Below are 13,914 nucleotides of genomic sequence, written 5' to 3'. Positions count from 1 at the left end.
TCCTATAAATTGTACAGGCTTTTAAGAAACACAAGTTTTTCTCTGAATAATTAATGTTGAAATGTACAGACATTTGAGACTTTTGGGTAAAAACTAAAATAATTCAACATTATTATTCTATTTACTTAATGTCTTTGATGACTTTTATGAAGCCTTTCTACTGCATTCACATACAAACTAACAAGTTTAATCTTCTCATCAATGGAAGGTCTTAAAGTGCGGCACCAGTTTAACTTAAGAGAAATTTCTTGACATGTCTTAGAGCAAGGCAGAAAAAAACTCCCATCATCCAGATTTACTTTAGACAAATGATGAGTAAAACCAGATCAGAAAAGGTTTATTTCTTTATTTTAATCAATGTTGTGACTTTTTAAAACAGTTCTATCAGGATCTGAACAAAAATGTATCCCATCCCCTCTTCTTTAGCTTAAAATAAGTAGGACTCCTCCATCTTTCTGGAGTTCAAATACTCAAAACCTGATGGGAACTATCAGGTAAACTCTGGCAGCTAAAAGTTCTGTTCAAACCAGAAGAAATCTGAACTGGACTGAGGGATCTCTTCCCCCTCAAGTTGCAAACAGGAAGTCCCTGCAGGCTCCAAGAAGCCAAAATCTCACTGACTTCTATAGAGAAACGATTAGCTGTCTCAGGACACCTGCTGCTCCTCACTGGGAGATCTGACCCCAGACATGGAGACGTGTGCCGATGTTTTTATTCAGCTCTTCAAAATAAATAAAGCCAATCTCTCAGTATCCACATCCTCCATGACGAGGTCTAGAAAAGATTTTGACGGAAGCTCTCCCCACACGCAGTGGGAGCTTCAGGTTAACAGACTTTTGAAAACCGTCAAGAAGCAACTTTGACACATGTTCAAACAGAGATGATGTACAGTACATGAATTTGACACCGATTGCATTTGGTGTGGATAGAGAATTGATTTTAATAATGCGAAGGCGAGGTATGCAGCTGCGGCGGGGAAGGGGGGGGTCCACAGTAAACGTATGGGCTGAACCGTGGCTAGTGATTTTTACAGATCATGGGTTATCCGTGATCTGTTACACCCCTAAAGATGGACAATTGGTGCATTGATACATTGACTGTCTCGGACCAATCACTGCTGTCTTGCTCCGACATGGCGATGTCCATATCACGGAAAAATGGTGACTAAAGGACTTAATTTGGTTGGAATTAGAAGTAAGGCACTTTCTACAGGTGACGTCACACCGGTTCTGCCCAGTTCTATATAGTCAATGGTTCAAACCATTGACAGTATATAAAGATGGACAAAGGGTCTGTGATGTCAACCATAGAAGAAACCTTACTCCTAGTTTGAACTAAATCAAGTCAATTCAATCGCTATTTTTCCATGATATAGACGCTGCCATGTTGGAGCCAGATGATGTTGGTAAGCAGTGATTAGTCCAAGTCGATCTAAGTTAACATTTCTATGCCAACAACTCTCGCTAATCAGGAGTGAGCTTGGGGTATAGCCACACCCCTTCCACTGAAAGCGGGTTTGGGAGAATTTGTCAATCAAACATTCTGAACGTTTGAGGTGGGTGCATGTTATGCTTTTACTGATGCATCTGATTGGTCAGTTTATAACTGGAATAACTTGCAATAAATAAATTATATCATGATAAAAAAAAATTGATAAATAGACAAATAGACTCTGAAAAATAGAATGACTGAGCAAGCCGTTTATTCCTCAATAGAAGTCTATGGGATTTTGGATTTCTGGGACCAGAGGGTACTTTCTATTTGGAATGTGAGGGGTGAGAGATACTGTGTCCAGTTCCCATGGAGTCAATGGTTCAAACCAGAAGAAAACTGAACACTCCTAACACACTCTGCCCTCTAGTGGTCATTGAAGTCCTTAAAAAACACTCAAAAGACTATGAAGTTCCTCTGAATTTTTCTGTCACAAGTTGTTTTTTGTTAAAGCTGCTGTTTCTTTTCATATGGGATCCAAGAATAAACTCCAGGAAGTATTTTATAGAAACTCCGAGCCTCACTTTTTCACTGCGGGTCCCCTTCATGGTGATGGCTGTGGTGACAAAGTCGATCATCTCCTCCTCCTCCAGGATCAGCTGGTACTTCTCCTGCTCCGCCCTCATCCCCTGCTCTCGCTCCTTCTTGGCTCCAAAGCTGAGCGAGGCCGTCTTCAGCCTCTCCTCCTCCCAGCGGCCCTGCTCCCCTCCCAGCTCCATCGGGGTTTCCTCCAGCTCCAGGTCTCGCTCAGGAACATCCTGCTCAGCATTGAGAAATCCTTTTAGGCCGAATCCCAGTGAACAGACCTCACCTTCTGCAGCTCCAAAGCTTTACCTTCCTTCTCTTCTCCTCTGGCATGTAGTATCTGTTCTTCCTCTCCTCTTGCTCCTTGGCTCCAGCCTTCTTGTAGTCTTTAGCCAGGTCTCTGAGGATGCGCTTGTGCTCCAGATCCCTTCTCTCCCTCTCAGTGAGCTCATCCAAAGAAAAAAAGTACTCCTCGTCTTTGATCTCCGCCTCCAGGTCCTCCAGCTTCTCTTCTTCTCTCTTCTTTAAATACGACTGACGAGACTTTTTCCTCAACTCTGGTAACTTCAAGCACATGGGCACAGTTAGCAACACATGTAAAATCAGCCAAGTTATAAAGATGTGTGTGGTTAGAGCCTCTACCATGTTCTTCTGGTCATCTTCAGCCATCTTCAGCCTCTTCTGAGCTTCTTCATAAGCCTGAAAGAGATAAGAGCAGCAGATGAGCTCAGACAGCTGCAAGAAGCTTCTCTGTAGAAAACAACGGCTCCTCGTCTTTCACCTTCTTGTCCGTCCTCTCAGTGATGTTGCGGGTTTTGTCTTTGTCCTTCTGTCTGACTCGCTCAGCAAAGGCATCTCTCTCCTCGATATCTTGCAGTCGTTCGCGCTCCTCCTTCTCCCACTCTTCCTCCTCCTCTTCTTTCTTGACAGACTTTTGGTCGTCTGGGCTGGACTTGCCCCTGGTATTTGATGGAAGAGTTTTGAATTGACATTTTATAGAAAGCCTTCACTTTTACTACGAATGATTGCAAAACCAGGAAAATTTGCTGAACTTCTTTAATAGAAGCCATTAGATTTTGAGAATCAAATGTACAAATGTACTTTGACTATTCCGTATTTTAATACTTAACATTCTTTCCTTTTCAGCATATTTTCTGCAATCAACAAAAACTAAGAGATACTTAAGGGAAGATTATAAATTCAGGTGTTCATTTCAGTTGTTTTTGCTTCAAATAATCACAGATATACATCAAAGTTCTGCTAGTGGCCTGCAGCTACACATGAAGACCAGAAACGGTTTTCGAGAGCAGTAGAATCCTTTTATTGTGTCTTATAGAATACACAAATGCTCAAACGTAATTCAGAACATGTTTGGATTCTGTGCAGAAATGTGAAGAAACCTTTTCTGACCTCCTTCCTCAGAATTTGAGGGGAGAGTTTTGGTTTAAAGTCTAAAATCAGAAAGAGATTTAAGAAAAAATGCCTGAGAGCTGGTTGAATATTATGTGATTAAAGACAAAAAACAGCTTTAAATAATTGCAGACTGACAGACGAGTAAAGATCACCTTTTAGGAGCTTCATCCTCACTCGATGACTCGATGTATTTTTTTTGCCTGATGTGCTTCCTCTTGCCTCCTCTGTCCTTGTTTTTACTGTTTTTCTTCCCCTTTTGCTCCTCCCTTGCAGCATCCTCGCCGCTGTCGCTGTCCTCCAGCAGCGTGTACGTCTGGTTCTTCCTCTGCATTTCCAGGGCTTGTCGTTCGATTGCGCGGGCTGGTTTCTCAGCAACCTGCTTACGAGGAATCTGCAACAGAGCCAACAGATTGTCACTTAAAAAAGTAAAAAATACAGTAATCTTTCACTATATCCCAATTTATCTTTTGCAGTAAGGCTGAAGTTTGAACCTTGAGAGTTTAAACAAGAGAGAAAAGAGTGAAAATGTTCACATCTGTCTGATAAAAGTGTATAAAGTGTGTAGTGAGGGGTTTTACAGCTTTAAAAAAATCTGTAATCTTACTTCAAAGATTTCACCTATCGTATGTTACTTTTAGAACATAACCCCATAATAAATGAGGCAACCTAATAGACCGAGATTAAACAGTGTAACTTATGAAGTTATTCAATTTAAAGTACACATGTAAACTATACAAAAGCATGCCTAAAAAGTTTATATGCAAAAATAGTTTGGTAAAATTACCTTGTCAAAAAGCTCTTTGGCAAAACTGGCCACACTCTGGTCAATATCAATGGTTCCCGTCTGCTCCAGGCGACTCACAAAGTCCTCCGGGCTGGAAGACTTCCGGGCGATGCCGATCATGAACTGAGAGACGTACCTATCACTCAACCCCAGGATGTCATGGAGGCGGTCGTTGACCCACTGCTCCAGGCCGGCCATGGCACCTGATCAGAGAAATATAAAAAAAACAACAAGAATTGCAAGCTTACTGATACTACAGAGAAACTACATTTAAAGAATAATTTGATCTCACACATTACAGAAGATCAAAATAAGATTGCAGGAGGAAACAAGACAATTTCTTCATTTTTACCATAGAGTTTCATTCCAAAACGTGGTAATTATTGGCATTAGGTAAGACAGCGTAACAACAGATAAATGTTGTTAAAAATTGACATGAGAAAAATGTGGAACTAAATAGATAAACTCAGTAGATGAGGGGAAACATTAGTAGGAGTAGCTTTAGAAAGACAAATGAGCTGATTGATATTTCAAACTTAAATGATAAATAAGTTACTTTAATCTTAAAAGTCCCACTTTGTAATGTTCTTAGTAAGTAAAATCAAAAACTGTCTGATGTTTTCTAAGAGAGAATTTCTGCAGAGCGTCAATACTGAATTAGAAATTCACCTCTGAGTTGCGGATGGGACCACTGCCTCAGAGCAACACCACCCTTCGCCTCTAAATTGACGAGAGCTCTCTGTTTACACAACCCCAACCTAAAATTATTAGTGCAACAAAAAGGGCGAGCAATGTCGGGCAGTGCAGCCTTACAGTTTTGAGCCAGCTCGGACATGGAACATGAAGACGTACATGGATCTAGTTGTCTACAAGTGGATGCATCGGAATGAAGCAGAGCAAGGAAGGGGTAGTAGGTCCTACGTCACATCTACAAGCTTTTTCAAACTGTTTTTTTTTTTTTTTGTCTGCTCCTGATTCCTAACGATTTTAATAAAGAAATACACTTTTAAGCTAAAATGTCTTTAAACGTGTCCGACGAATAAGAAAAATGACACAAGAACGATGCTAAAAACACGATTTTCATCGGAATGGGTGTTTAAACACCCAATGGAGAACAGGGACTCATTGATAACCCTCTTTGAAAAGGTTTTACAATAGACAGTAAATAAACAGTTTTGAGCAAATGTTGAAATGTCCTATTCTCAAGTTCTCTGTGGTGTTATTGCTTTCATTAGATAGGCTTATTTTGAGAAAATTAGCATCACTAAACTGTCCTATGATCAGTACTTCCCCCCAACTGAACTGCTTTATTACGAAACAATGGCAAGTTCTGACCCACCAAATACCCGAAATACACATATACCAAATTATTTTCCGCTCTTACCGTTTTTAAAAACTCCTTAAACGCAGTTTGTTGTGATCACAGTTAGCCAACTTAGCTAACTCCAGCGATCCGCTCCGTTTATGTCTCGCGGAGCTCCTCAGCGGACATTGGGAGAACACACACACCCATCCGAAGCTTTCTTCTTCCACGCGTGTAGAATACCCAAAACATGCAGAGATAAACATAAATTGAATACTTTTTGTTCAAATTCGTTTGCCGCACGTTAGAGCATGACCCGGAAATACGTCACTCACGCAACATTCAAGGTTCACAGAACACACTGCCCCCGTGTGGCCATGCTTAGAAGTATATCCACACGAAGGCAATAAAAAAGCATTAGTTTTGTTTTCAATTGAACACTTAAAAACATATACACATAAGTATAGAACAGTTGGAATAAAACAAATTTGTTACATCACTGAATAAAAGAGGGTTAAAAAAAACACAGATAATAAAATAAAACACACAAATACCAAGGGTTTTCATAAAACTTATTTGTTGTTAACAAAGGTGAGAAAATGTTCTTGATATTTTGTTTATCATTAATTTCAGTTAATTTACAAATCTCCTTGTGAAATATTATAAAAATGTGGTTTGAAAACTTATATTCATGAATGTAAAACTTGTTGAATATTATTTAAACATCAAAAGCTAAATTAAACAGGCTGTCATTTGAAATTACTACAAAAGGAAAAAATGTTCCCTCTAATTTTACTAAAACAGAAATTAGAAGAAAATCAGAAATAATACAAAAAAAAGATAATCCCCAAAACTAATAACATATTAACAATCAAAAAACGAATGGTCGGTTATTTCATTGTTTTAAGCAAAAAAAAAGCAATTATTTTCTTCAAAGATCATTCATGATTTTAAAATGAACTTCTTTAGATTTTGTATTGAGTGGGATTTTAATGAAATATTTAAATCAGTTTGCTCAATAATATTTGGTACGGCATCATGAAATTTAACAAAACAGGAGTGTAGAAATAATTTGACATTGGTAAACTGGAAACAGAAAAGAAAAGACACACTGCAAAGTTATTTTTATGTTCTCATTTATTTTTTCTACTGTCTCAAGGGATCACAGCAGCAAATTATTTACCACCGTCTAATCTCCTCTCCATTCTCCTCACTCACACCAACCAGCATCCTCATCAAATCATCTTAGAATTTGATTCTTTTTAAAATGTTGACACTCGTGATGGCTTCACTGTGGAGCAGTGGTTGGTGCTCTGACTTTACAGTGAGAAAGTCCTGGTTCAAACCCCAGCTGGGACCTTTGGAAAGTTTGCATGTTCTCCTCAAGCATGTGTGAGTTTTCTCTGGGCACTCCAGCTTCCTCCCACAGTCCAAAAAAATGCATTTTGTGTTAACTGGGGTTTCTATGACCCCTAAGTGTACATGTGTGGCCTTACAACAAGACTGTTGACCTGTTCAGATGAATGAATAGACACATTTAAGCATCTTTAATCCAAGCATTCAGCAGTTGAACAGCTGTGGTGAGCAGGCCAAACAGCTTATCAGTCTGGAATTTTATTCTCAGAATTGACATTAATTTGTGCAAGACAATTAACCCCACTTTACTCTCTACTTGTATAAACTTTGGACAAAAGTGTAACAGACTGTTTTCATTACATTATAGATACATTTATTATTACTACTATTATTATTATTATTATTATTATACAAAAGTCATCTTATTTAATGGAACAAATGTATTAACTGCAAAGGATTGATGTGTCCCTGTGTTTTCATTACATTTGCATTCATGTTACATGTGGGTGAACTGCCTCTTAAAGTTAGTAAGAAGCGGATGTGACACGCGCACTCACGCATGTACACACACGCACACACGCCGACAAATATAAGGAAGCCTCTGCACGCTCGTCTTCCGCACAGCAGCAGCAGAGGCGCACAACCTGAACCACCTGCGGTCGCGTGCAGAAGATGAGGAGCTCGCGCGTGATCCCGGGCTCACCGGCGCTCGTGCTGCTGCCGCTCCTGCTGCTGGCGGCGGGATGCACCGACGCCTACAAACCTGTCATCATCGTTCACGGTATTTTCGACGGACCCAGAGAGCTGGCGGGACTCTCTGGTTTTATTGAGGAGGTATGTCTTCTAGTCACATACATAAAAACACTCTTATTTTGAAAAACGCTCACCCAAACTGGACAGTTCCGTTTCATCATAGGTTTATTTGAAAACTGTGTTGTGTTCAACTAAGAAAAAGTAAGTGTTGTTTTAGTTGCTGGAGATAAAACTGTAGACTATAACAAAATCAATAGATATTTAGATTTTCTTCAGCAGTTTTACACTGATAAAATAACTAATAAGATTTATTTAAGAAAATCCTCGTAAAAGTTTGCACTAACAATTTAATTCAATTTTACAGCATTTATGAATATAAAAATAACTACCAACAACAATCTAGTAAAATTTACTTACGTCCACAAGTAAGATTATGATCAAATCTTAAGTAAATAAAACAAACAGAAATTTCATTAATAAAATTTACATAATATTAATGAATGCTCCAAAAGTGAAGAGTAGATATTCTTAGGAATAATTAAGTATATATTACTGAAGCAAAAAGTTTGTTTTTTCAGTGTAAAATTAACTTAAAATTGTGTCATTTGAGACTTAAAATAAGGGGGAAAAGCCTCAGGCGATTTCAAAATTATTCTTTACTGGAATGTATTGAAAACAAATCAGGAAATCACCAGAAGATGTGAGAATAGCATTACTAACAGTGATGGGTCGTTCCAAAAAGAACCAACATGCAGCTAAATCGGGACTTAAGCTTTTTGCACTTGTTAAGATGACATTAATGTTATGCAAAACATGCTTTTATCTAAAACAGCCTCAATAAATGAACTATACAAAAAAAAATCTAAAATTCAAAACAGGTTAACTGTTTACATTTGTAGCTGAGCTAAAACTAATAATAAAACATGTTGCAAAATGGATTTTATTCTGATGAAAAATTATATATATTATATATGTGTGTGCGGGGGGGGTGTATATAGTGTTAATACACACTAATAGGATATTTATATCTCTGAATTTATAGTTGTGAGTGTTCATAAATAAATGATTTCATTTCATTTCATTTCTTAGAAACTCATGGGCTTTATTTTCTTATCTTTGCTAAGAAATTAACCAAAACAACATCAACATATTATTTCAAATCAGTTTAGAAGCTGTATTAGATTAAAAAAAGAGGAGAATCAAAAGTGATGAAATGTATTCATAAACTTCAAATATTATAATGCACAAAGCAATAAGACAATAGACAAAACAGTCTATAAAAGTAGGTGATGAAGTGATTTTTTTTCTATCTTTCAAATAAAATCCCATTTTTTGGCTGTTTAGACAAAATTTAAAAAAAGCTGTGGGCAGAACTTGTGGTTCTCCTGAAATAACCTCTTCTTGTGAACTGAGGTTAAACTAAATGACAGCAGACGCGGTTTCACTGAAGTGAAAATCACCTGCTGCCTCATGGGCAGGATCTCTCTTCCCTTTGTGATTTTCAATTCCTAAAGATTCCGTTTTTGTTTGAGAGTGTTGCTGCCAACACTTTGTCCGCACCTATTGCCTTTGCTCTGTTGGTTAATAAAGTTTCATTTTGCTTTTTCGTTACACACAGTCACATCCAGGAACGGAGGTGATACTGATCGATCTGCTAAACTACAAATTGAGCATTGCACCAATGTGGAAGCAGGTCAACGAGTTTGGAAAGGTCATCAAATCCATCATGCAGAGGTCACCTGAAGGCGTCCATCTCCTCTGCTTTTCACAAGGTCACTCCATCCTTCTTATTTTGATCCGTTTATGTCTGGAGCTTCAATCTGGAGCTGAGGGTCGACAAAGATGAGATTCAGGTCAAACCTTTAAAGCTGCTCCAGTGCCACAGAAACAGAACAAAAATCACCTTTCTCTTGAAGTTGAGTCATGGTATCTGGACATAAAATCTTCTTTTGAAGTCCATCATCATCTTTATGTATAAAGCACTTTAACACGAATAAAAATTGAACAAAGTGCAGCAGATAAAAGTTGAACGTAACAAAATTGGTTTAGAAACAATTTAATATATAAACGAATAAAAAGACATAAAACTAAAAACTTGAATATAAAATATCTGAGCAAAAAATCTCCTGAATAAATGACAAAAATCTTCTTTATCAAGAAGAAAATGAGGACTCCAGATGTAAAGACAACTGAAGCAGGAACTAAAAAGCTAAAGGTCTCCCATTCTTTTCTCTGAAGTTAAAAATAAAATACATCGACCATTTCATTTTATAATTTGTCCTGTGAAAGTTTTCTTGTGAATTTAGACTTCCTGGATCACCGGATCTGGCCCACCACGTAATTATATCTGGCCCTCCAGATAAATTTATTTTTGACAAATTTTGACCAAATATATTTTTCCGGAGACTAAAATATAGAAATTTCTTAAAGATTAAAGTTGATTTATTTATTCTGTAATAAAATTCCCGCCTGTTTTTATTTTTAGTAATGTTAAAAAGTTTTTAAAGTTTTAAAAGTTTAGTTTTAGTGTGTTCATTGACTGTATATCATGTTCGGCCTGCAATGGAAGGTGTGTTGTGGATTTCAGCCCCCTGTGCGACTGAGTTTGACACCCCTGTCCCAGATGATCCTTGATAGAAGCAGAAGCTGGAGGATTCTGGCTGATGGAGGAGGTTGATGTTTAACGGATCAGGAGGGAGGTGTGGAAACTCCCCTGCAGCGTTCACCTTTTTGCCTCTAGTTACGTTTTGGAAGGTTCAGGAGAGCTCATGTAACAACCCCCACCTGAGTCCAGTATTCTGCGGCAGGACATAATTCTAACTTTTCCTTCATCTCCTCTGATACTTGGTTGCTCGGAAAACTTTTACGCTATTATTTCTAAAAGAAAAGTGAGATGAATGTGAATCAGACACGTGTGTGGATCCGTTGTAGGGTCAGAGTTACCTTATCTCGTTCATGTCAACACAATGGATTAAGTATCAGAAGCGCATCCTCAGTGATGCCATCCAACACAGGAATCTGTTCCACATTTGACCTCGAGATGGGAAGTAAAAACTCAGATCTAAAGCCAACAATCTCTGAGCGATTACTCAGAAAGAAATCGCAAGTCTGTCCGAGGAAGGCCGTCAGCTGCATGTGATCTTTGGTGGATTTCATAAGAACACATGAAGGGTGGTGAGCAGAGCTTAACATGAGAAGATGCTCACATTTCCTATCAGATCTATTAAATTAGACCAGAAGGAAAAGGTGAGATCTTTGAGCAGGTAAGCTGAACTTCTGCCTGATGGATGTGATTACCTCGGTGCTGGAGGGACCTCAGGCAGAACAAGCTGGTGAGATCAGAGCGGTTACCATGCTGGTGAGGCCACAAAAGGGAGGATGCTGTTTGTGGAGACGGCGTTGCCCCCTGGGGTTTCCTCAGGAACAAACAGATTCTTCTGACATCTTTGTGTTCCCCTTCTTTTTTTTTTGCAGGTGGTCTGGTCTGCAGAGGAGTTCTCTCCCTGATCCCAAACCACAACGTCCACACTTTCATTTCTCTGTCCTCTCCTCTGGCCGGACAGTTCGGAGGTCAGGAAGCTTCCAGAAAATGTGGACTTCTTCTTTTGTGAGACAGAACTGCTAGATGTGCTTTCCTCCACAGATACGGAGTACGTGAACCGCCTCTTTCCTGACTGTGCAAAGACAAAAGTGCATCTCTTTTGCTACAACAAATGGGGGCAGAAGTTGTCCATTTGTGATTACTGGAAAGGTGAGAACAGAGGAGGAGATCTGAACCTGTGAGGATGTTGTGAACGCTCGTTCTCTCCTCAGATCCTCACTACACCTCTGCCTACCTGAGGAACAACCTTTTTCTGCCACTGCTGAACGGTGAAAAAGAGAACAGCTACATGACAGGTGAAGGATTTGAATTCCTCGTCTCTATTCTGGCAGGTTTGTTTTGAACCAGAACGGTTTTACAAATGTCATTTCTGCAGAATGGAAAGAAAACTTCCTTCGTATCAAGAAGCTGGTGCTGATTGGAGGACCTGACGATGGCGTCATCACTCCATGGCAGTCCAGGTATGACCGTCCTTCAGTTCTAACCGTAACGCTTCAACTATTACACCTGATACAACATCGGCTGCATATTTTAAACTAAAAATAATTTGTAGTGTTGGAGGAAAATATGATTTTGAGGGAGTTTTTGTATGCAGTGAACCACACGACCCTTTAAGACAAAAATAAAAATGTATTTGTTGATGTGATACAATATTGGTGCTGCAGTCAGCCTCAGAGTTCCAAAGAAAAAAACGCTTCCCAAAGTCTCTGCTTGACTGGTTCCTCTTCCCTTCACAGCCACTTTGCCTTCTATGACAGCGAGGAAAACGTTGTTGAAATGAGGAACCAGGAGGTGAGTTCTGAGCCACGCCAGTTTCAGAACAAGTTTGAGATGCTACAGAAAACTCATCTGTCTACTGGAAGTATTCTGAGCTCAGAGCTTTCCTCTCAATAACCATGTTCATCATTTTTTGGCCCCTGAAATCCCTTCCCTGTCCTTCTCAGTTTTATGTGAAGGACACGTTTGGTCTGCGGACGCTGGACGCTCGAGGCGACCTGTCGGTGTGCGTTCAGTCCGGGGTGAAGCACGTGGAGTGGCACTCCAACTTCACAGTGTTCACCAGCTGCATGGTGGAGTGGCTGGTGTGAAGAACACGCTGGTCTTCACCTGATCTTCAACCATGTCACACACTTGTGAAAAACGCTGCAGAAACTGCAGACCTTTAGGTCAAAGATCTCCAACCGTTTCCAGGCCGGGGGCCGGTTTAATGTCAGACAATATTTTCACCAACCGGCCTGCATGAGGCTGAAGTCCAGTTTCCTTTAACTTTAGAGGATAATGTTTATCATCTTCTGTAAAATATCTGCAGCTGGTTTAAACTTTATTCGTACAGAAACCACTAAAACGTGACATCCTTTAATCCATAAAGTGTAATAATAATATCCATGATTTTTATGGTGTGAACGAACAAAATAAATCTATACTTCCAATAAAGAGTGAGTTAGTTTTCTTTTTAGGCTCTTTGGCTCATTTCTTGACGCAGAAACTACATTTTCAAAACCACCTGCCAATCTGCTTTTTCACTCCAATTTCCTTTTGATTTTCTGTCAGCTGTTGGGTTTTTAATGAGTATTTTTTTAACTTACTGACCTTGCTTTGTACAGTGTCCTTGAGTTCCTTGAGAGGCACTTCTAAATAAAACGTATTATTACTTCAGTGAGATCACTTTCATGGCTCAGTTTGATAGTTTTACCCTCCAAACATGTCAGCGTTATTTTCATGTTTTTCTTTTATTTTTAACTCGTAAGTCATTCCATATTTGCTGAATTGCTGTCATTGACTCTCAGGTATCCTGACTAATAAGATGGTGTCAAATCTTCAATTACTCTGTTTTGGTGCAGAGATAACAGGCTGTAATGCTTAAAGCAGTATCAACACTTTTTATTTGTTAACATGGAGATATCTGGTCTAATATACATTTGTTGAAGAGTAGGAAGACATTCAGTGTGATGAGACTCTGTGGCCAGAAAGACAAACGGCTGCAGGAACAAGTTCAGGGATTCTCCCAGCGTTACTTTCATTTACCAAAATGTGCTTTTGAGTTTAATACACAGGATCTTTGACTGTTCACTTTATTTGACTTTATTTTCTTTTTGACCTAAAATATTTACTTTACAGTAAAGACATGAATAAAAATCAACAGTTTTCTTGCCAGTGTGAGTTCATTATGTGATCTAGTTTTGTTTTCAGTTTGACTCATTTTTATATTCCGTCAGCTAGACATGAAGGATCAACGTTTTCATGGTGATGTGCCTTAATGACAAAATGTCTGAACAATTTGACCTGCAGGACCAACAGAAAGCTAAAGGGGTGATAAACTGAATTGCTTGAGAGGGATGAGCTTTTGCTGCTCTTCCATATAGTTGTGTTGCAGGAGGCAAATTATTCTGAGAATTTACCAAAGAGTTCGTAGAATGTCCTTTCTGGTAACAGGAATGAGCCAGAGTCATTGAGAATAATTATTTTGGTGGCTTTATCTATTTCAATGAGATAGGGATTTGCTTTTTAAGGAGGGAAATGACTGCTGACCTTGAGTGTTTACCCTTTCTTTTCAAATGTTCATATATTAAAACGAAAACTACATTTTTTTGATATTGTTAGATATTCAATTCAATTCAATTTTATTTATATAGCCCAAAATCACAAAGAGATTTGCCTCATTGGGCTTCAAAATATAAACAATTGTTA

The 13,914-nt window shown here is 38.8% G+C and overlaps 2 protein-coding genes across 2 annotated transcripts in view; one reads left to right on the top strand and one right to left on the bottom strand.

The window, feature by feature from the left end:
- dhx16 (DEAH (Asp-Glu-Ala-His) box polypeptide 16) overlaps positions 1–5,882 on the bottom strand; it is a 19,145-nt gene extending 13,263 nt beyond the window's left edge. Inside the window, exons 1-7 of the mRNA XM_024258443.2 lie at positions 5,598–5,882; positions 4,214–4,416; positions 3,582–3,820; positions 2,798–2,975; positions 2,659–2,715; positions 2,326–2,580; positions 2,016–2,249 (exon numbers count right to left, since the gene is read on the bottom strand). Of these exons, the coding sequence (XP_024114211.1) occupies positions 2,016–2,249; positions 2,326–2,580; positions 2,659–2,715; positions 2,798–2,975; positions 3,582–3,820; positions 4,214–4,411 (1,161 nt within the window). The 5' untranslated portion in view covers positions 4,412–4,416; positions 5,598–5,882. The remainder of the gene's footprint in view (positions 1–2,015; positions 2,250–2,325; positions 2,581–2,658; positions 2,716–2,797; positions 2,976–3,581; positions 3,821–4,213; positions 4,417–5,597) is intronic.
- A 1,617-nt stretch (positions 5,883–7,499) lies between these two features.
- On the top strand, positions 7,500–12,616 carry LOC112136643 (lysosomal thioesterase PPT2). Its single transcript, XM_024258488.2, has 8 exons — positions 7,500–7,706; positions 9,244–9,397; positions 11,100–11,195; positions 11,269–11,376; positions 11,439–11,522; positions 11,603–11,687; positions 11,964–12,018; positions 12,171–12,616. The coding sequence occupies exons 1-8, from the start codon at positions 7,545–7,547 to the stop codon at positions 12,312–12,314; spliced, it is 888 nt and encodes a 295-aa protein (XP_024114256.1). The 5' UTR covers positions 7,500–7,544; the 3' UTR covers positions 12,315–12,616.
- The last annotated feature ends 1,298 nt before the right edge of the window (positions 12,617–13,914 follow it).

This window comes from Oryzias melastigma, linkage group LG16 (genome assembly GCF_002922805.2).
Source record: "Oryzias melastigma strain HK-1 linkage group LG16, ASM292280v2, whole genome shotgun sequence".
NCBI classification, from domain to species: Eukaryota; Metazoa; Chordata; class Actinopteri; order Beloniformes; family Adrianichthyidae; genus Oryzias; species Oryzias melastigma.
This window is presented reverse-complemented; position numbering and strand designations above follow the sequence as displayed.